This window comes from Filicampus tigris, chromosome 13 (assembly GCF_054856515.1).
Source record: "Filicampus tigris isolate MCC_2025a chromosome 13, RoL_Ftig_1.0, whole genome shotgun sequence".
NCBI lineage: Eukaryota > Metazoa > Chordata > Actinopteri > Syngnathiformes > Syngnathidae > Filicampus > Filicampus tigris.
This window is the reverse complement of record NC_141229.1, coordinates 14,180,468-14,204,453: the sequence shown is the minus strand read 5'-3', so window position 1 is coordinate 14,204,453 and position 23,986 is coordinate 14,180,468. Positions and strand designations below refer to the sequence as shown.

Below are 23,986 nucleotides of genomic sequence, written 5' to 3'. Positions count from 1 at the left end.
TGATTGCTAAACATTGACGCTTGCTGGCGGCTACAAGCGGTGTCGGACAAAGCACGCGACTGCTTGGGAGGCAACCCAGCGACATGAAGACACGGGCTTATGATCACCTCCTCACGCTGCGCGGACAGTAAGGAGCTAATGTTGTTGTGCTAACGCCTTTTGTTTTAACGGCCTGAAGCTAGTTGAGCTATTAGCCGTCCCGTTATCCTACCTTTAACCGGGGAGGGAAGGAGGGTGGGGGTATAAAGCTCCAATCTGCCTGCCCTACTGCTCACTGCAAGCCGGTGTCTCCCTCCTGGGAGTTGACACGAGTTTAGCGTCGCTAAATGTCCGAAATATAAACCAGTCGGGGTTCGTGTGCGCATTCCTGCTCTTGTCCGCTTCAGCCTGTGTAAGTGGAGAAGCGATTGCCACAGCATTTTTGATTTTGTGTGGTGGTGATCATGATGAGATCACGTTCTATGTCAATAAATCCAAACTATTGTGTAGAACACTTTTATACTTTCACACTTTGAAGTGGACAAGAGTAGTAATGTGCATCTGCATTTTGGTGGCGATCGGTCGCCGTTTGAGACAACAGAACTGACAAAGCGAGCAATATTACCACGCTTGGCTTCCTCCCGTGACGTGGACAGCCGAGATCGAAAACATAACATAAGCCACGCCCCGAAAAGGGGAGGGGAAAATTGTCGTAAACCTAATCACAAAAAAAGCCCTTAAATCACTACAGAGTCTTTTGAGGTGGGCATTTTAGTACTGGCGTCATTTTTACATGCAAACCTATTATATAACAGCCAATGTTAAGCTCATCCAAGTGTCCCTTTAATTCGAATACATGTAAAATGGCAACAAAAAAAAATATTGCATCACACCCTCTCGACTAAGCCGTATCATATCAAATCGAATCCCACTGAGTCTAACTGAATTGAATTGTTCCACTTTCAAATCAGACCATTTTAATCATTTCGCACCCCACATATCGAAAACAGTACCAAATTGTCTTTTGTGGAGAGATGGACACTCCTAATGGGCAGAGTTAGCAATAAAGTAGTTGTTTTCTACACACTTTAGCATTTCCACACTGCTGGCTGCCAAAGTAAAACCCTATGAGTAAGTGGTCCAAATGAGTGGATAGAGGCCAAGTAGACTGGGAAGTGATGAAACAACACAGATGAGGTTTCAATGTCAGCCAAACTATACTTACCGTTTCCTGCTGGAATACAATGTGAAACTAATTGCTACCCCGCTGTGCATGTAAAGGTGAAAAGTATTTGCATAAAGGTTGGCTAAACCCCAATTCATTATGCTTACCAAGACATTTTTAGGCAACACTCATTTCAGGTAATCCGTACCATGTTCAAGTATGCATAATACCAAGGGTCCGCATTTTCCAAGTATGACCACTTTGTGCTATGTGATAGGATATATCTTATTTATTACCTAATGATAATGGACTCCTTGCACAATCATATGAAGTTCAAGTACTATTAGGGCCACACAGACTTAAGAATAGGTCATTAGTTAGGGACAGCAGCTGATGGTGCTCAGGAGGACAAAGGACACATTTTCATCTCTATAGGCGTGCGTTCCAGTAATATTTAATTACATAATTTCTGTATTTTACTACTTTTGTTGTTTCTTTATTTATATTTTATGCGTATATTTGATTGTATTATTGTACTTTACTATGTGAAGTACTGTATGTGAGCCCCCTCTGTGAGAAGTGTTCTATAAATAAATCTTACTTATTTACTTCTGACCTCTCTGTTCTGGTCATAACCCGAGATGCAGCATTTTGAATGAGTTGCTGCTATGTGATGCTCTTTCGAGGGAGTCCAGTCAGAAGATTATAGTCAAGTCTACTGGAGATAAAAGCATGGATATTCTTCTCTTGGTCGGCTTGGAGCATGCAATCCTTCAGTCTGGATATGTTTTACAGCTGGTAAAAGGCTGTTGTAGTTATTGATTTGATATGACTGCTAAAAGTCTGATCCATATGTAGTAGCGCACCAAGTTTTCGGATTTGGTCTTTGTTTTTTAAAGACAGTGACTTCAAGTGTTTACCAGCAGCAATCCATTATTGACAAAAACAATGATCTCAGTATTGTTTTGGTTCAGTTGAAATATTTTTTTCTTCATCCAGTTATTTATTTGTTTTAGACAGTGACTCAACACCTAAAGACCCTATCCCGCTGAGGGGACAACATTTCCAACTGTTGGTGAAGGTAGAAAATTCATTCACTCAAGTCAGTGTTCTTTCAAAGTCGTAAAAGTTTTCCAAATGGTCGTAAGACGTTCACCTGTAGTTTTCTTGTCGCAGAGGAATTTTGAACAACAAAAATCACAAAAACTGTTGGTGAACATTTGTGACATTGAACGAACCCTGACGAACTCTGGCGTGAACGCAATATTCGCTGGCTTTGAAAACACTCGTAAATGTTCGCTGCTCAGTGGGTTAGGGACTTTAATTGAACTGTAGCTTTTGGGGACACTGCTAGTTAAATTTGTGTGTCATTTGCATAGCCATGATAATCATCATTTGAGTTCAGAAGAATCTGACCTAAGTGTAGCGTACTGTATGTAGGCTGAACAAATTGGGACCAAGGACTGACCCTTGAGGGACCCCACGTCGTGGCCATTCGATAAAATTAAAAACGTTCAATCATCACAAAATAGCTCCTTTCATGGGCATGGGTAAGCGCCGTCCTGTGGAGGACATGGTAGGAAGGTGTAACAATGCATCTGCATATAATATTTAAAGGGGGAGTTTCTAGTTTTTGCGTCCCCCACCCCTTTTTTAAAATTTTTTTTTTTTTAGTTCAAATCAATAATGGTAATGGTAATGGTCTGGGGAGATTGATATATATTTTTTGTAAAGAATCCACGCACCCAAGTAGGAACAATTCATCAGAGACAGAAGGCGTGATCAAGGTGTTGTAAATCATTTGTTGTGCACTTGCAGTCTAAAGCATCCCCATGCAGCCTGATACTGACTTGTTTCCTTGGACTTGGGGAGTTTTGCTAAAATTAAAGTGGATTATTACCACTGGTTAGCAAGCAGAATTAAATAATGAAAAAGAATGAATTGGACAGATCCTGAGACAAAATAAGGGTTAACCTGTGCAACGGGAGTGCCCTGTGTGTGTGCTGGTTTTCGAACACTCACTGCCACTGTTGTAATTTGTTGAGTGCACTAACTGCTAAATTTAAAACCAGAGCTGCCAACTCTCTTTAAGCATCAGGGGAGAGAGGTTCAGGTTTCAGTTTAAAAATGTGCCTTTTAGATTACCACTATATCATTTTTTAGATACCAAAAGTCTGTGTCAAGAGCAAAGTGAAGGAGCTTTGGCTGAAAGGATATCAAATCCATCCATTCATTGATTTTCTATCCATCTTATCCTCACTAGGGTCACGGGTTAGCTGGTTAACATATCCCAGCTGACACCATAAACTGGTTGCCGTTTTTCATTTGTTCCATATGAAGGACAGAAAGCTTGTGTTAAAAAAATCATCGACTGAGCATGGCCATTATATTGGGTAAATCAGACTACTTTGATTGTCCTACTTCAGTTTTTGCTTTCCTCAGTGAAAGTCCTTTGCCGGTACATTTCAACTCCTGTTGCTGAGCTGGTGACTTTCTTCAATCTACCTTTGTTTCTGTCTTTTTCATGGCATTCCATTAGCAACACTTGAAGTCATATAAGACTATAGGGAGTGGGGAAAGAAGAGACTGTCATTGTCACGTTGAAAGAATAGGTCATTTCTTTTTGAAGCACACAAGAAGTAAGTGAATCACAGACACTGTAAAAGGTCTATATATATACACACACACAAGGTTGTGGACAAAGCCGTGACTATGGGCCTATTCAGACATGCATCTTTCTAAGAAGCAACAAGATAATTCAGAAACAAATGTTGATACTTTTGTGTCGTTTGCAAATCCAACCAGTTGAACTGAGGCCGATCACAGCTTGATCATAACTTGGACACAATAGTTCTGTCATCTGGGTGGCCAGGGGAGGTGCGCTGCTGCTCAAACCCAAACTTCCTTGCTCTATTGTCTGTTACAGAAATTATATGTTCAATAGTGCAAAGGCCATACCAAAATATGGGGCAGAGATATTTAGGCATATGCATTCAAGACTCAACAACTGGCAGAAGAAAAGCAACACAAACTGGTAGGTATGGCAGTTGAATTACTTAACAGCGAAGTATGTCCTTGTGTGGGACATCTTTAGACTGTAAAAATCTCTGCCAGCACCACCGTACGACCCGGAATTGGAAGTCTTTCGCTTCCTGCGCAAATATCCTCGCGTTATTTTGCAATAACTATTTTTATTGCAAAACAACTCAATAAAAACTGAAAACGTATTGTGTTATAACACGAAGTTTTTGCAATAAAACACAATAGTATTGTGTTACAAAGCAATCCTAAATATTTTCGTGATGTCACCTGGCGGGCTCGGGTGTCCTGACCGTCGTGACTTCCTACCAATCGTGTGCTTGCACATTCATACTCACAACGCCAATAGTGAGGTGCGTTAGATTGAGTTCAGGGTTAGGTTGAGGGGTAGGCTGTCTAATCAGGAAGTTTCGCAGGTTTAGGTGTTTGTTATTTAGCTAAATGCTACTTTGGTAAAACAGGTGTATGCACAAGGACGGACGGGATCAGAGGACGATTATTTTATGAATAAGGACGGAGGGACGATGACGAAAGGATACCGAGGTCGCAGACAGAGGACAGGTCAGAAAAGGGCAACATGCCCAATCTCTGCTAATCTGATTCGTTTAACTAGTGCTCTGGTACTGTGTGGTGTGTTCATGTGGACTATGACTGACTTTCTGTTAAAAAAAATTGCAAACACTACCCAACTGAACATTTTAATGAAAACGTAAAGATGGTGTAAGATTTTAGAGAAATGCCATAACTCCAATTTGTGGAACTCTAATCAACCTCTTCCCTAAAAAAAATTTAAAAAAATAAAATAAAATTAGAAAAAAAAAAAAAAAAAAATCAAGGTTTCTATGCAGTAACGTAGGGGTGCAACGGTACGTTAAATCACGTTTCGATTCGTTTCGTTTTTTGGAAACTTCGGTTCGGTATATTTTCGGTACAAAAAAGGTTTTTTTTGTTTTTTTTAGATATGTTTATTTTGAAAAGATGACAAGTAAACTGTACTTTTTTCCGAAAAAAATAAATAAAAGCAAACCATTTGGGTGAAATTAGACCAGAATAAAAAATACACTAACAATAAAGATCTCTTAATTTTGTAAATTATTAAGTCACTGAAATCTTTACACAGTCAGCAGCAACAGCCTATGACACATCTAAGTATTCAAGTTAAAGCCAAGTTGTCATTACAGTACATATATACACTTTTTGTGTTGAAAAAAATACATACAATAACAGTTACAATTATTGCTAACTATATTAAAACTATTTTTGTAATGAAAAAAATACAGTAACTTTAAAAAGTCATTATGAAATTGTATACACTTTTCAGGCATTCAAATCTTTGAATGTTCAACAGCATATTGTAACGAATTGGGTTATTTGTGTTGTGGTCGGATTTGTGTGTTGCAGAGTTGTGATGTTTCCGAGGTCCTTGAATGCATCGTACGGCAAGCGAGTGGAGCAGCGGAGAAAGAAGAGCGCGGGCAGTTGTACTTGGATTAATAAAAACGTGATAATTAAACTACGTCTGATGGCGTGTTCCTGGAAGCTACAATGTGATAAATCTTGCTATTTAAGTTTGACGTTTTTGCTCCCTCGTCTAAGAAACATTCACAGTCGGATGATGCCGTGCATGTTAAACATGCTACCTGCAGCCCGTCTCATGTAGCAATGTCGGCACACAACTTTCGGACTTAACCACGTACCTTTCCCCATCGGCGATTTTAACAGGACAGTCGGAATGTTACCAAACAAGAGACCGCAGTGTACGGGGGGACCTTCGAGCTCTGGCTCTTTTCTAGCTCTCATTGTGGTGCCGCCACTCTCCTCTCCCGCATGCAACAGTCAATAGCGCCCGTGCGTAAGCTCGCGCTAATTAGTGGACCGAACCGAACATGCCATACCGAAACGTATTAATACACCCACATGTACCGTTACACCCCTACAGTAAAGTCTCCACTTCAAGCAGCATTGTTGACTGAAATGTAAATATCACAGCATCTTTGACTGACGTTGCCATCCTTTTTCCAGTCATCTGAGCCTTAAGCCATCAAAAATCCATTTCCTCTGCTGGCAACATCACTGCTCTAACGTTCAGCAGCTAGCTTGGCCCGTATTAGGTGGAGGAAAGAAGCTCTGGCCGTCTCTCAGTCTGATTAATACTTCAGAGAGCCTTTTGGATTTGGCAAGTTGTAGCGGAGAGAACATGCCAGCCAGCAGGCGAGCATTGATATTAGATTGAGCACAATGAAGAAAGAAATAATTGCATCCAATTTAAGGGGAGCAAGCTGTGAGTCATTTTAACATTTCTTCCATCAACTGTGTGCTCTTCATTATTGTTGTGCTATATTTTCATTCCAAAATTGGACATAAGTGTTTTTCACAGGACAGTGATAATATGATGAATCACCAATGTGTCAAACTGCCACAGTGTAGCGCCAACTACTAGCAATGAATTCTTACTTGATTTTTTTTTTTTTTGCATAAGTACCGGTGGCTGATATCGGCAGCCTTCATGAGTACATATACCTTTAACACTGGTCAACAGCAAATTTCAATCTCAAATGGCTTTATGTGTAATATATACATCTAAAAGTAAATTACTTACAATAATTGGGCTAATATCCATCATGTACCGTATGTAAAGTGTGCCTCTCATTTATTAAAGGATACGCTGGTCACCAGTAAGCCAAGTATATGAGTACTAGCCATTGACCTCAATTATACAGTATACTGTATGTTGTCAAGTCACTCCTGTAGGACTCAAGTTCAACACTATTGATTTGTTTGCAAAACAACAGTAGACCTAATGTCTGGACAAGAAGTGACATGGTATTGCTATTCTCCCTGTACAGAGCGTTTTGTGATAGCCATTCCTGATAGAGGTTGTCTGTGCTATCTGCCGAATGTTGCTGTCACTGTGTAAACGTGTCTTGCTAATTCATTCATTTTGACACTTTCATCTGCTTTGGCTCTCTTGAGATTTTAGTAGCTAAAAGCTCGGTCACCCAAACAAACTGCAGGTTATCAAAAGAAGCCTGGCACATTGATTTTATAATAACATGAATCCTGCCATGTGGTCATGATCAGTTCTCAGAATGACTAGCCAACATTAGTTGATCATTTTTTGCTCTTTGGGATGAGGAGCACACCTGTTAGTCTGATAGGCTAGCTCATAGATCCATTTGTATTGTATTTAATACTAGGGATCAATGAGTACCATTACTAGGTATCGGTATCGGGCAAATACCAGCGGCATTGTTTAATTACCAACTGGAGTATGTGACGAGCAAGTAGATTTGGTTAAATAACTCTAAAACGCAATCCAATCACTCTTTTAACCCATTAAGGATGGGAGTGCATAACCGTTTTTCTACCCTTAAAGCCTGGAGCGCTGTTGTGTCTTTCTACCCTTAAAGCCTGGAGAGTATATATGTCATTTTCTTTTTTTTCCATCCAGTTTTTGTTCTCTTAACCAATGAAATGCATCAGAATATACATGTGGCGGTGTCGTGAGCCCACAGAGGATGTTCTGGAATTGTTTCGAGTCATAATGGCGGACGCCATCGATCGCGGGAGCTTTGAAATGAGTAACGGCAGTGATATAGACGATGCGCTTGTGGACTTTGAACCAGTAGAACCAGTCGAACGTGATATATGGTTAAGATATATGTTTGTAGGCAATGACAATATTGACGTCTTTGTAACAAAATAGAGGATGGTAATTACCACTTGATTTTTTAAAATAAAAAATAGTGCTTCCTTCTCTTACACTGACATTTTATTTTTACATCTTCGATTGAAACAGTAAAGATGAATAAACTCGGGTCTGTGTGCAAGGTCTAAAAATCTTTTGGAATTATGTTTCTGTCTGCTACAGGGGCTGAGATATTAATTATTTTGTAGGTGTTGAATTTCTGGGAAAACCTCAGGTTTTCAAGGGTAATTCCAAAGACGACCTTAGGTTTTGGGGAGCTGTTGAGCCAGGCGCTTTAGGCCTTAATGGGTTAACATAGGAAGGCACCCTGTAGTGCAATTAAAAATGAGAAGGAACCAGGGACATGAAGTATTTTCCTTGCAAATCACAGCTAGGCTGATTGCTATTGGGCTTGGAATGAGGCTGGATGATCGGGATAAGAGCAAACAGATGTGCCTGGGATGTCTAGCATGTAAATCTGCCATGCCAAGACTTGAGCCAGCTGCATCATGCATTGGACAACAAAGCTGGAGAAAAAAGGGACGATAATTGGAATGGAATGTTTCAGGAGACATTTTGTACATCTCTGGTAAGATGCAATAACAAACCAACCCAGCATTGGACAGTCAAACCTTGAACACTGCACATAATGACGCATGATAACAAGATGGCTGGTCATTGTGCAGTGTTTATAGAAAGGCGAACAAACAATAGCAGAAAGGCCTGGAAATGAGGATGACGTGTTAAGTATGCTGTAGAATGCTTCAGTGGCACCAACAGTTAAACAGTGTGTGAGCCTATTTGGTAAAAAAAAAACAGCCATGCGTCATGACAAAGTAAAACAAAAAGAGAGTGTTACAGTGCTACACAGCTAGGCAGTGCCAACTTCACTTGTTTCCATCATTAGATGTACATTTTAGATATTAGGGATGATCGATACCACATTCTTTCAGACCAATACCAGTATAAGTAATTAACTGTTGAGTATTCACCAATACCAAGTAACGTATAACACTACTACTTTTGATACATTAAATTTCTACTATACCAATGTCACATAATTTTAAAGAAATACAGTTTATTTCTGACAAAAGCCAGAACAGTCACTCTGCAATACAGAATTAAATTTCAAAGTAAAACAAAAAACTCACTCTGATTTAGGATTCAATTGTAATAAATTAACAAAAGTGCAAAATAAAACTTGTTCAAAACAAATTCAAGCGCAAAATAATACAGGTTCAAATGTTAATTGTTTATCATGACACTATGAAGTTGGAAAACAAGACTCTGCGATACAGCTGAACAATTTATCACAATGTAAGTATTTCATATCAGTCGATGACAAATATTTTTTTTTACCTATAAAAAATAAAAAATAATGAATGGATGAAAGATGAAATACAATAAAATACAATCATCCAGAGGGGGAAATATGTAAAGTGAGTATATGCAAGAAATACTGTAATGGACGAAGTAGAGAAAAAAAAAAAAACTTCATGTGAGAAGACGGATATGGATGGAATTAAAAAGAGAGAATTGGTCAGCCATGCAGAAATTGAGTTAGAAAATATAAAAATTTTGGTAGCAACACGCTAATAATGCACTATGAGCATTAATATACAATTTAAAACTAAATAAAAAAATGTAGTCAGCAATGCATTCTGTTTACTTCCTGTACAACGGCTACAAGACGGTGCCAGTGACTGGTATCGATGTCTGGTATCGGTAGTCTTTGTGAGAACTCTGAAGCACAATACCGATACCTGGTACCTGGTTTGCCCATCCCTATTAGATACATTCGCAAAGTTTAGAGTCTGACGTGATTTTATTGCCTGTCATTAGATCTCTGCCTCTGTTTGTGGGTAAACAATGACAAGGATGCCAAGATAAACTTCCCGTTTACTTTGGAAAAGCCTTATTATCATCAACTTCTCTAAAAAATACACATGTATTCCCGTGCCATCAAACGTTTGTGGTTGGAAGTTACTTGTGCACAAAGCCACTTGTGGCAGTGTGGAATTTGTGTCAACATTCTTGACATTTTCAACTTTTAACTTTTGTTTATCCTCATAAATTGTCACTTTGGTCTTTTTCAGAGTGCTACATCAGCACTCTGCTCGGCACTCTGTGCTCCACCACCATAGCAAAGGCTAATTAGGAGCTTAGTCTCCTAATTAGATTAATTAAACCATTCCGGAGTTTGTTGAATGATACCTCGGTGACCTGAAGGACTAGCAATTAAAAAAAAGACACTTCACACTGCAAAAAGAGTGGACTGTTCTATATGTAACTCATAATTGACACAATTGTAAGACTCATACTCCTACATGGTAAGTTGTTTATAATTTCATTTTCTTAATGCACCAAAGTCTTAGACATTTGCATTGTGAATTGTATTTAAAATGCATCAGAAATCATTTTAATGGCTAGAGTGGAATATGGGGCAGCATGGCCCGGGTAGCGTTGTCGTCTACCAATCTAAAGGCTGTGGTTTTGACCCAGACCATATTGAGGTGTACTTGAGCAAAATACTGAATCTCCAGTTGTTCCTGTTGCTAATAAAGACAAAGTGTTTGAGTAACTTTAATGGAGAAAAGTGTGATATACGCGTAAAAGCCCAAAATAGCAGAGGTGGGCATTCTGTCCTCTGTCCAGGACCGCCCATTTTGTGGACGGAGGATGAGAACTCTTTTAAAATGGACGGAAAAAGCAAGGACGGACGTAGGTTTTCGTCCGTCCCTGTAATTGTCCCTAACCGGGTCAAGTCCAGAGTGACGTGTTGGGTTCTTTAAAAAGCAAGACTGCCTTGCTAAGAACGCACAACATTTGGAGCACTCTCTTCCATGTGCGTTCTCTCCCTGCAGTATTGTTCTCACAGGCACAATCTACCCTCTAGTGGGCGGAATGCAAGGACGGAAGCATTTTCAAAGGATGAAGACAGACGGGGGTTGAAGGACGATAATTTTCATGAATAAGGACGGAGGGGCGAGGACGGAAGGGTACCCAGGTCGCGGACGGAGGACGGTTTGGCAAAAAAAAAAATAGTAAAGTGTCCTAAAGTGATTTTGACAAAAAACAACTACACTGCCTCATGTATTGTATGTACAGTGGGACCCCCAAATGGTTTGTCAAAACAACTCCGAAATCAATCTAAATGAAGCGTTCTCATGGATTTTGTCTTTTCCTGAGACCTGAATGAGCAAGGATTAACTCACAAATATAGCTGGGGCCAGGGAGATTTTTTTTAATTTAAAGACAAATTTGGCAAAATGGGAAACAAAAAAGTGGGGCATGCAATCGATGTTTGTCTGAGACTTCCTCTGAAGATTGCCAACCTTGCTCTGGAACTCATCCATCTCTTATCAACTCTCTTCATAGAAATGACTCGCATTACCCTCAATGTAATTAGTGGGTTTTCTTACCTATTTGTCTCTCCAGGTCGGCTGCTTCGTCTGGAGTGGCCCTGGGCAGCACCCCTGGGTCACTGAAGCTGGTTCTCAGCAGTGTTCCCAATACAAAGACAAAAAGCACTCCTCCTATCACTGGGATAACCGGCGTCAAATGCTCAGCCAGGAAGGGGCAACTGAAAGACAAGCAATAATATTGAGAGAAGAACAAATGGCAAAGTATAATACAGGTACGTCTGTGCCTGCACTAACAAAAACCCCTATCAATGTACAGTACAATCCTAAAAGCATGCTTTAATACAGTGTAATGCATACAGATTAAGCACTTTGCTGCTTAATGACCAGTAACTGGATAGAATTCCCACACACGTCAGTCTCCCAAATTGTAATCTGCTCAAATAAAACAATCCCATGTAATCCCTTTAACCCTCGATCGCATTTAGCTGTACAGAGGTGGAGGCACATATTGATATCTGCCATTATATTTCAATGTGTCTTATTGAGTTGGCTGTAGAGACGCTTGTGTCATTTGAGACGGGGGGGCAGCAAATTGAACATGTAGCAACTAGGTGTGAAATGGTTCACAAAAGCCACGGTTTGGTTCGTATTTTGTTTTTTTTACCCTCATGGCAAACTCAAACATCAATACGTTTTTTACTGCAGTCATTTGAGGTACCGTAATGTATTTGCAGTGTTATACCAGAAAGTAAAGAGGTGTGGGTATCGTTTAGCACATTCACAGAAGGAGCACAAAAGGAGCACAGCAACATAATCTTCGTGCAGCAAAAGGAAGTTAACACAATAGTTACATAGGCAGTTTACAGGTGGTGCCAAAATCTATTAGTCGACGGACCGGTCCATCTCTCCCCCTATGACGGAGGCCCATTTTGCAGGCGATAAATGGGATTTTTTTTTTTAAAAGACTAAGCATTAGTGGAAGTGGATTTTCATCCGTCTATGTAGTCGTCTATAACCTGACATTGATGATTATAGGATGTATTCCTTATTCGTTTCCCGGAGCCAAAAACTCTGAGGGATAAATGTGAATGATAGGTCAACTTGTGCGGACGTCCAAAAGACCAGTTTAATGACAGCAAGGTGAAGCAATTTACCTTCATATACTGTACAGTTAACATTTCGTCGGGGGCCATATGGAGTTACAGATGACAATCTGGCTGATCCCTTGCTGGCCTACTGCTTGCATCAAAGAGGTAAGCCATTTCGATCATTTTCTTTCTTTTTTGCTTGGCGTTTGGCCCTACTCCTTCTGCCTGACGTCAATGAATGACGAGGAAAAATGTAAAGCCAGACTGTTTTGTACTAATGAGGTGCTCCAGTGAACTCCCCCAAATTTCTGTACAGCGCTAGATCTACGCAACAGTGCACAATCTGTTCAATTATGACGTTTATTTTTTTTGTGGTGTTGGTCAACGGAAGCACTGATGAAAGCGCGTATAAAATAATAGACGACCAACCGATAGGCAATTACTAATTGGTCCGGCCGGACAAAATGGCGGATAAACGGATGGCGGAAGGAGATAAACGGACCGTGAATTTTTTGTAAAATGCCTAGATTATTACCAGTAAATCAATTAGTTCCCAATATCATGCTAGTAAATACAATCACATTTCCCTCTCATATGGCAACCCCTCCAGTGGGGTGGGTTGGAGTATAGGGTGATACAGTTACATCCGCTTATGTATGCCAACCTCAGTTATTCACACAAACTGAGCCAAACTATTTTTAGGCTCGCCGAGTTGGGTTCCACAAAAACAGATAACAAGGAATAGAAACGTGGACCCAGGACATTTACATAGACTGCTGGTTCATGTTAATTCAAGTCAAGCATCATTAGCAGTCTCCCTTTTTTTCCCCCCCGCAAACGACTGGGGATGAGTACCCTCACTCCTAAAAGGAAGGTCAGCCAACACAAGAAAACCAAGGAGTAAAACCATAGCAAATGCAAAAGATCCATCCATCCATTATCCAAGCAGTTTATCCTCACAAGGGTCGCGGGGGTGCTGGAGCCTATCCCAGCTGTCCACGGGCAGTAGGCAGGGTACATCCTGAACTGGTTGCCAGCCAATCGCAGGGCACACATAGACAAACAACCAGTCACACTCACAATGACACCTAGGCACAATTTACAGCGTTCCATTAACCTACCATGCAAGGTTTTGGAATGTGGGAGGAAATTGGAGCACCCGGAGAAAATCCACGCATGCACAGGGAAAATATGCAAACTCCTCACAGGAAGGCTGGAGCCCAGAATCGAACCCTACACCTCTGTACTGTGAGGCGGACGTGCTAACCAGTCGACCACCATGATGCCCAAATGCAAAAGATTTACCCGTAAAATTAAGAAGTAAGGAATGGTTACATCGGCTACATCTGCTCTGTGTCAACAGTAATTTTAAAAGTTTAATGACAGTATTCTACTTCTCAATTGAGCAGTTGTGGAGACAAAAGCGTAAAGCCTGTCCTCAGACACAGTGAGTCATTCATCAACAAAATATTGAATAGGCTTGTCATGCCACCAAAAGTGATGGTGAGAATTCAATGCAAAGTACTCTAGCAGGATGGATGCAATTTTGACGAAAACCTCTCCCCAATAGAAAGAAATCATTAAACATTTAGCAAAGACAGTAGATCTTGGCATCCGAGGACAATCTGACCAGTACAAACGATGAGCCGCCTTCAAACTTTGATGGAATCGAAAGAGGGATATTGAGGGAATGGACACTTCTGGTAGAAAATTCTATATTTATTTAAGATTTTAGGGTTTTGTTGCTATGGACACAATCTACCCAATGGTAGACAGGTTCGAAAGGGAATGTTGTTACCCTGGAAACAGCAACATGAGTGAGCTCTCGGCAGAACAACAAAACCACACTAAAGGGCATAAATGAATACCATATAACTAGATCAATAGTTAATTTGGCTGTTAAGGATTGAATTACTGATGTATATGATCCAGAAAAAGACCACAAAATAGGACCGACATTCCTTCCTGCTGACCCAAAAAGCGATTTGTCCCTATATACCCCACGGAGGCAGAGTGACTACGTCAAGATTCCGCAAGCGACGTCAGGATTCCCTGCTAGTCCAATCAGAGAACAGAAAGCTAAATTCATATGAAGTGTAGTGTTTAACCTGAAGATGGCTCCACACAGATGTTTTGCCGCAAATTCAAAATTTCAACAAACATGTACGAAAATGTCAAAATAATGACCAGGACACGTAGACAGCATTAGTAGACACCCATTTTTACAGTTTCTGGGCAAAGAAAGTTCATTTGGGGGTGAGCACCCCAATAAGAGCATGTACTTTGCACATGTGCACATATTTTTTCCATATCTAAAATCGCATTTTTGTCACACATCTGGTTAGGAAGTGTGTGTGGTCCGATGTAGACCCAGAGTAGCACTTGAGAAAAATTCCAGCATTTAAAGAGGAAGTCAACCCAAACATATTTTTTTCCAGAATACGACCCTTGTGAGGAACAAGCGGTATCGATAATGGATGGATGGATGTTCTACGCAGGCCCACTAGTCTAAACACGGCATTCTGATTAACGTTGGGTTTGTGGAATATGAGAAGTCCACCCATTTTTAGCTAGCTCAGGGGGCTGCCATTTTGTCACTTCTGCCGACTAAAGCTGACATTGAATTTTCTCAGGGCTCAGATAACGACCAATCATGGCTCAGCTTCAGAAAAGAGAAATGCCGTGATTCTTCGACTTTCTCTTAAGTTCCCCAATCCTGCTCTAAATTGTCCTAGGCTGCGAATATGAGTATGAGTGCTTATACGTGCCCTATTGGTGGCAGCGTGTACCCAGCTTCTTACAACAAGTCAGCGGGGATAGATTACAGCACACACGCAACCCATGTGAAGATAAGCGGTATAGAAGGTGGATAGATGGATAATGCGCCAGTGTGTGAAATAGGTCCCAAACAAAAAATTAAGAAAAGTGCGCCATTTCACACCCTTGCGCACTGAAGTCTAATGTGGAAAAGACGTAGTCAGGTTTGCCTGCATTTTCATAATTACTGATGGCTTGCTAGGTTAGAACATGGCCCTTATCAATGGCTCAGTCAGTGACAGGTCATTGCGGCTTTAAAAGAGTAGTGATATCTATTTACACAATAACTATGCACAATAAATGTCTTATGCTACCTTCACACCGAAGATGAAACAATGCTTCGCCTCGTGCTCCTCAGAGGAGGTTGATTACGGGATACTACGAATGCAGGTGCTTCATTTGTGCAATGCCACAGAGAGGGGCTCTTTCTTTGCCTCAGACAGAAAAAAAATGTATGAACATCGCTACTCAATCAGCTTGAGAGGGGTGCAACTATCATATTTTCAATATTTTGATGCTGTGTTAGCATGTGTGTGAAAAACAAGTCTAAATGTTTATAGTGGATAATAAAGTAATTTGATCGAGACTTCTTGTGTCAAGGCTGTGCATGACTAACTCAGAATTGCACGTAACGGCAAAAATATGCTGATGCTCCATATTCTGGACGTATGGTCCATGTAATCAACTTGAGAAAAAAAAAAACCCAACTATATGACAGAAAATTTGTCCAAGTAAACTAGGCTGTGAGACTAGGCAACATGTTCAAAGACGGCACACGTGCATCTGTGGGAGCCTGAAACAGAATAATAAACAGACCAAAGCCAGCTGTTTTTTTTTTGTCCATGGCCAAGCACCCCTCTGATGAAAAAAATAAATGGGAAAGGAAAAAAAAAAAAGCTAAATTAACACGTTGGGGGATCTCTGGAAACCAAAATGTGATCAATGTGACATCACACCACGGGCTAATACTAATATTAAAAAATGACGTCATGAAAGTAAATAGAAATATGAAAAACAAAACAACAAAAAGAAAAACCTAGAATGTACTAACTTGAGTTACAGCGCATTCCGTCAAAACATGAAATTGAATGACGCAGACGTCGCAATCGTGCAGCTCTGCGGACTAATCTTTTCAGCTGATTGGTGTATGGCAGGGGTGCCCAAGTCCGGTCCTCTAGAGGCCCTATCGAGCCTGTTTTAGATGTCTCCCTTCTCCAACACACCTGATTCAAATGATTCGGATCGTTATCAGGTTTTTTCAAAAAGCTTGCTGATGAGCTGATCATATAATTTCTGAAAAATGTCCCTTGCAGTCACAAAAAACAGATGACAGCAAAATGAGACCACAAGTGCAAAGAATATCAATATCGTAGTAGGAGCATCAAATACTCCACTAATGTCTGTTCTATGGCAACAAAAACAGGGTAGCGGTGTGGGGAGGTGAGGTGGGGGTGGTGAAGCCTTAGCATGACACACGTGCTCTCTTGATAGGCTGTCCTTTGACCATGGATGTGTTGGTCTGCTAAGGTGACAATGTATTCAAAGATTAAGTGGTCCAGAGGGCAATACTGATAGATGTGTTAACGTGCAGAACTGTACACAAGATTTCACACATCAATCATGGCAAAACACTGCAAAAAAAAAAAAAAAAAAAACTATCAAGAGCCTTGAGTCAGTTGATCTGGATTGTTTCTATTCAGTTAAGCGAGGGATTTGGAAGCTGACAGTTTTACATTTTTTTCTGACCAAATAACAAAACCAGCAAGAATGCACTCAGTTCAATACATTATTTTGCCTCTCTTAACCTAAACTTGATCATCAATGTATTTGGCATATTCATCGATATTCAATTCATGCTGATGGCCCTCATTAAGATTTATGAAATATGTACTTAAATTACATTCACGCCCCGTGCAAAACATTTTCTTTTTTTTATCTTTTTTTTTTACGTTGAACAGTACAATTTCGTAGTTTGAATGACTATGTTGCATTTTATCTAACAAGTATTGCTTGATAAAAATTAAACAAAAAAAATTTAACTTACTAACAATGTATGAATAACCATCAACAAATACAACATAACCATCCACTTAAACTTAAGTGCAATAAGTCCAAGAAAAGTGCAGTGCATTAATGCTGCTTCTGAAGTGAAAATGCAGATGAAACACACAACATACTGTAAATGCTGCTAAACTAAGTGGTTATAAAGTCTACGCACCCCTGTTGCAACGCTAGCTTTTTGTGACATAAAATGATACCAACATAAATCATTTCAGAAGTTATTCCACCAATAATGTGACCTATAACCCATACAACTCAATTGAAAAATGGGAAAACTTTTTGAGGGGGGAGTAAAAATAAAAAGATTAATGAGTTTGCACAAGTGTCCACACAATCTTATAATTAGGTATATAGCCACTCCATAACAGCAATGGTGTCTCATTAAATATAGTCCTTTTGGCATCATTGCCATACTTCTTCATCTCGGTTAACGCTAGCTTGTCCAGGTATTCTCTGTCCACATTCTTGTGAGTATTTCTAAGATGCACTCATCGATTCGAGAGGATTTTCTCCTCGAGCAATATGCCGCACATGAGACGAGTCTCTGTGACAATGAATTTGCTTTTGTCCAAGACGCAATCATGACCAAAATAATCCCAAATGGGGTTCTGCCGTTTTCTCCCAACTTTTACCATTATGTTATTGTTTTGTTTTTGTTTTATACCCATCAGACCTCTTTGTCAACTCGTTACATCACTTCGGAAGTTGAGGTGCCGTATGGCTGTACAACTGCTGTAAAACTAGCAGCGCCGTGTTTTACAATTTAAAGTATGACAAAAAGCTTACAAAGATGAAAGCGAAGGATATTTTCACAATTAGCGTTCATTTTAGTTAGCAACCTTTGCCGTTTTAGTTCGTTATCGTTTTTCAAAAACACATTTTTATTTTATTTCTTTAATGAAAATGTTGCTTTGAATTTTAGTTTTGTTATTTCGTTTACGATAACCTTGGTGGCGACAGACATTTTAACAGAAATGGTGGAACAAGATATGCATGCAGATAGTACAACAATAATCACGGGCATATACTTCTCGAAAAGAAATACTAATATTACACAATCTTACTGAGTAGTAGTACAAGTCTATTCTTCTTTGCTCGTGTCTGCATGACTATTATAAAGCACTGCCACCCGGTGGCAGCTATACCAGAAGGAGCAGCACACTGAATAGTAATGCAACATTAAATCATGGTGCACAAACTATTTAATGCTTTACATACTATTTAATGACTTCATTTTTATAAAGAACAATATCATAGAGTGCTCTTTTTCCCTATTAAAAACGTAAACAAAAGTTCATTTTTGGGGTGGGGTGGTGGTGGCTGGAACAGATGAATGTCATTTCCATTCATTTCAACGGGGAAATTGTTTTGATCCATCTATCCATTGCAGTATCAACCTCTTCTGTGCATGTAGATCACACAGGGCCGTAGTATATTCAACATTGGTGTCCAATAGCAATTACATTTAAAAATTAAGGAGAAGAACAGCGTGCACGCAAAATAAATCAGATATTAACAATAATCTGAACGCAGCCTGAAACTGTTTTTCTGAAGTTGCACAAAAGTTTAAGATTTGTTTTATTGTATACCGGTACTTAGGAATTTAGTAATAATCAGGACATAAAGTCATTCGTAATTCTGAATAATTTTCACTCAAGCACAGACGCGACTGTCCTGTCCTTTTCTCAACATTTGATTTTAAGGTCCTATGACATAATGGAACAAAGAGCAAATTTACCATGAGATAGTGAACAGAAGCCATTCTCCGCTGCACACACAGCAGTTTGCCAATTTGACTCTATGTGGTTCGAAAGCACTTTACCCTGACAGACGGCCCGATTGAGCAACAAGCCTCATGATGGAGCAGGATTGTTATCAAGTGCTGATCGGGTTTCTGTGATGATAGAGATTAGTCAGAGGGTGAGAGAAACAATGCACTATGATAAACCCATGTGTTGGCCGTACTCAGGTCAGTGTCTATCAACATGCTCTTTCACAGGGTTCACCAACATGGTACCAGGTAGCCCCTCCAAGAAGGACCACATGATTAGCCTGCAGGCATGTTCTAAAAATAGCTCACCAGTGATGGGACATTGTGGTTTTCTAGGAAAGTTGTAGAAGTGATCATTTGAAAACGCCGGCAGTGATTTAGGGAAACAAAGTGTTGTACACGCAGTCCTCGTATTACGACGTATGCCACCTACAACATTTCGACGTTACGATGCCCGTGCCTTCTCATCCATTTTGTCCCCAGCACCATAGTGACTACGTTTACATGCAGTCAATATTTGGGTTAAAGTCAAAATTCAGATCTCAGAAACATTCTGAATATCCCGTTTACATGATTGAGCGGACAGAGTTGCTCCGGCATTTGAATAACCCACTGTGTACGGCGACACATGGCGTCATGATTCAAATAGACGTCAATTCCGCTTAATACTTTGAACTGTCAATAAAACACTTGATATTCATGTCACTCATCACATGAATGAAGCAGCCGGTTTCCTCCTCGCTCCAAAAGTGTGCTTTTGTGCTGCGTCTTTGAGCTTTTTTACGTCTGCTTGGTATAGGTGGGCGATATATATCGTTATCGATATCATCAGCAACCTTGCCTCCCCGATGTATAATTTTAGATTATCGAGTATTAATACTGCCTCGAAGCGAGTCAGCCGACGGCCGCAAAGTATGAGGAAATGCTGAAAAATCAGTACGCATTGACGGTGGAGGAGGAGGAAGTTATAATCATTCACCAAATCAGCGGGCAGGACCCGGTCACGTGACTCTGTCCGCACTACAGTGGTTTCCTCCACATTTCCTGGAGGAGTGTCGAGCGGATATTCATAGCGAGGCGCGAGTCCATGTCGTCCGTAGTCTGTAAATGGTTTGGGGTTGACAAGACTGACGTCGGTGGGAATAACATTGTTAGATGTGCCAAAACGGTCACAGTGAAGCGCACTTCTGTTGCACCACGAGCCATATGGATTACAAGGAAAACTTGACGACCACGCAAGCACGCTAAACAAAAGCTTAATTACGCACACTCAGAAAACAGTCGCCGAGTTGATCCAACAAATATAAACGCACTCACGCACACACTCAGTACTTTAGTGAGCAAGTCAAACGTGACATCCTGGATGATCGGTTAACATTCAGTTTACACGCTTTTTGTCCGCATCATTCATAACTAGCCTGTATTTCCGAGACATGTTGCACAAACTACGACGGTTTATTAGTGTGACGCCAGCATACACCCAAACATGAATAAAGGCACAAGTCTACAAGTCACCGCGATGAATTAGTGGGAAAATGCACTTTTCTGTAAATGTTTGTCTTGTAATTCAACTTTATTCTGAATACGTTGGCCAATATATGAGAATGGGTGTTGTCTTGACGACGGCGTTTTTTTTCTCTCGCTGGGTGACACTTCGTCACACATCAAATACATTTTTTTCTCATTCTGATTGCTGTAGTTAACACCTTTTTCTCATTCTGATTGAAACATTACTGTGTAACTAGCAGCGTTCAGCATTGTTCGAGGAAAAAAAAGCATCTACTCGTGTTTAAGATAAAAGTTGTTATAACGTGGGACTGCGCCGGCCTGCAAACAGTGAAATTCCACATATAAGTGACGTCCATTGAAAACCCAAAACATTCTTCAAAAAACACTGATAAACAATGTGTGTTTTCCAAGAAAGATGGGAGGGGAAAGGAGGATGAGGAAAAAACAACAAAAGAAAAAAAATGTATAGAATATTGACTGTACTGACATAGTCAATATTAATATAACTAATATACTGAATATGAAAATATTGCCAAAGCACCGAGCAGTCCACTGTATTGAAACACAGTGTATATGTTCAAACTGTGCATAACATTACATAGGCTGACAATAATATCAAATATACTTTTTAAGAATCAAACCACATTTTTGATGAACACATTGGCCTACTACGCTGCTCTACTTTAATGATGATCATGATGGTGGAACTTTGGAAGTTTTTTTGTTTGTTTTGGTAGTACTTGGTATAAAAAGTTTGATAACCACTGGTTTACACCATAAAAATTAAGTTTATTATTACACAATTTTTCTTACGGAAATTTAAGTTATGACAATGTCCAGCTATTAACAGGATAGTAGACAGTCTTCAACTCAATACAGCTGGACTACAAAACAATTTAACTGGTATTTTTTTCAGTTAAAGTTGAAGAATGTGTTATCATAGTGAGTCTAGTGACTGTGTTTATTTGGTAATACTGTACCGTGTAAAATGCATCATTAGAACATAACTGCATCACTGAAAGACATTTCAATACAAGAATATTTATGATGCATGTTAAACTTGGGACTGCATCTTTACATTTGAGATGAAAATTCTATATACTGCAATAAAAATGATTAATATTTGTCAACTATGATATGTTGAGCCTGTTTTGTTTATTGCTGCATGCATCATGCAGAGGCATGTATAACTGAGTAACTAAAAACCTGCAGCTGCAACCATGAGATAGGTCTTTGGCTACATGCCCTGGCAAAAAAAAAAAAAAAAAAAAAGAAAAACTCAACTAAAACTCTGTTTACAAGGAAAAAGAGCGAAGCTTCGGGTTAATACCCAGTCAGTTTAGGCTCACATCCCACTGAGTCCAGAGGGATCATTGTAAATGCACGCAACTCCAACTGACCTGCTGCTATTATTTAAACATTGCTGAACCCATGAAATCGCTAATCCTCCAGGTCAAAGTGCACAAGTTAATAGCACATTGGATCGCAAAGTTTCTCAAAACAATACTCACTCAAAGGTGAAGAACAGTCCACAAGTGACAAGAATAAGGACAAGAGTGAGGTAGAAAACCCCTGTCTGCTTGGCCATCATTATCCTCCCATCGCAGTAAAATTTATTCCGACCAGGGAAGGATTCCCACTTCCTCTTTTTGGGGGTCTTCTTCTTGAAAGGGGTCTCCATTGGAGTGGAGCTGCGAGTGCTTATTTGGCTGTACTCGCACTCTCGCATTGACTCGGACACTCCAAGATGCATCAATTGCTCTTTTAAATGCCCTTATCGAGTGAATCCCAGGCTCGTTGTGCCACTGTGAAGACAACACGCAAGTGGAAGTTAGTTCAGCGAACACAAACACCTGGGATTAAAAAAGAGTGAAGATTATGTAGATCAACATAAACTAGTCTGATTTTTATGTGAAAGAATGAGGCATGTGTAAAAAAAAAAAAGTAATAATAATGACACGTCAGCTACCTCGTCAAATCTCCCTTTTGCCAACACTGTAGTAGATATTTGTTAGCAAGCAACCTGGCTAGCCTCACGTAGCATCTGAAGTGAAGCTAAAGCTAACACGACTAGCAATTTAACAAATGAATTTAGGTTCGCATTTTGATTAACTAGTACAATTGAGGCTATTTTACGGATAGATCTAAATCTGATTGCGCGTCTTGGGCTTTGAATTCAACTGTGGGACTCATTTACGCACAGGCAAAACTGAAGATGTTCGTGTGTAGGCTGTCAACAATGTGCTATAGGTACTGTGTAGTGTCTCGCCGTCCAGGATGTGTTTGTACTCTCTGCTTAGCGAGGCTACACTGGCTCAGTTTGCTTCCTTACCGAGGGAAAGTAACGCTGGTCGTCGTGTCGGGGTGTTGTCACGTCGTCGCTGCTCCTCCCTTTCTTATCCAGGTTTGAAACGAGCAGACGACACGGCGAAACACACCATTTCAGAAGTTGAAATGGTTGAATGTGGAGTTGGTCGTCGAAGAGCCTCGAAGGCAAATCCGAAGAAAACGACGACATACACGGCCAGGGTGCTCTTAAGCGAGATCCAGCATCCCGACTAGCCGTCGCCGGCGGGTCCACAAAACGCCAGCGTTTCCCCAAAACGACCCCCGATGATTCACCACATATCTTCACCATTCCATGGCGTACTGAGAAAAAAAAGTTGGACGTTGACCAAATGAGAGTTGAGGCGATCCGGTTGACCTGGCGTTCCGTTCACATTGTGCGTGTCCCAGTACACGGGCTGTAGTGCCACCCTAGCTAGCACCATCACCATGGGAGCGGAGCGGAGCCTCCCAACCTGCTCCTCCCCCTTGGAAGAAATCCTCGCTTCTGAGGGGGCGCCCCACTTCCACCATCACTAGCAAAGGTTCCCAAAGTTACCCATCTGGCCTACATTCATATCCTTTTTGTACATTAAATAAATCTATCATTCACGTTTGTACAACAATTCGAAACAACTAATTATGCCCTTTTGTCAAAGGTCCCATGCCATCAAAATACATGTTCCCACCGTTTTATCACTTTAATGCATACCATAGGTCAAAATGGGTCGCAGTCTGTGACATCTATGTGGTTCGTCGACTGTTTTAAATATTTACTGCCATAGTTTGCGACATGTAAAGTAATTGTTCAAACTGATTGATCACCTGATACTAGCTCTCATGCTAATATTTATAACAACTTTGTGCATGCATATCCTTAAACACACACGCACCCCCCCCCCCCCACACAAACACGGGTTTACTTTAACCTATAGTGTCAAAATATTACACGGACTTACCACAGAATCAGTTCTTTGATTTCCCACCGACTAGTAAAACTATGTCAACTTTGGTCTCGGCAAACAGCCGAGATGAAAATTGGCTCTATCCAGTGGTCAGGAGGAATTTGTGGATGGGGGTGTTTTACCCCACTCCTTCCAACAAACCAGCTAGTAAGGGGGCTCTCCAATGCCCAACGTGTCATTGCAATGACTTTTCAGAGCTGTCACTAATATAGAA

General features: G+C 40.4%; 1 protein-coding gene across 2 annotated transcripts in view; it reads right to left on the bottom strand.

Moving 5' to 3' along the window:
* zdhhc14 (zDHHC palmitoyltransferase 14) overlaps positions 1–23,364 on the bottom strand; it is a 46,515-nt gene extending 23,151 nt beyond the window's left edge. For both annotated transcript variants that reach the window (XM_086048762.1, XM_086048763.1), the window contains exons 1-3: positions 22,815–23,364; positions 21,994–22,287; positions 11,294–11,454 (exon numbers count right to left, since the gene is read on the bottom strand). In XM_086048762.1, the coding sequence (XP_085904888.1) occupies positions 11,294–11,454; positions 21,994–22,235 (403 nt within the window). In that variant the 5' untranslated portion in view covers positions 22,236–22,287; positions 22,815–23,364. The remainder of the gene's footprint in view (positions 1–11,293; positions 11,455–21,993; positions 22,288–22,814) is intronic.
* Positions 23,365–23,986: the final 622 nt, after the last annotated feature.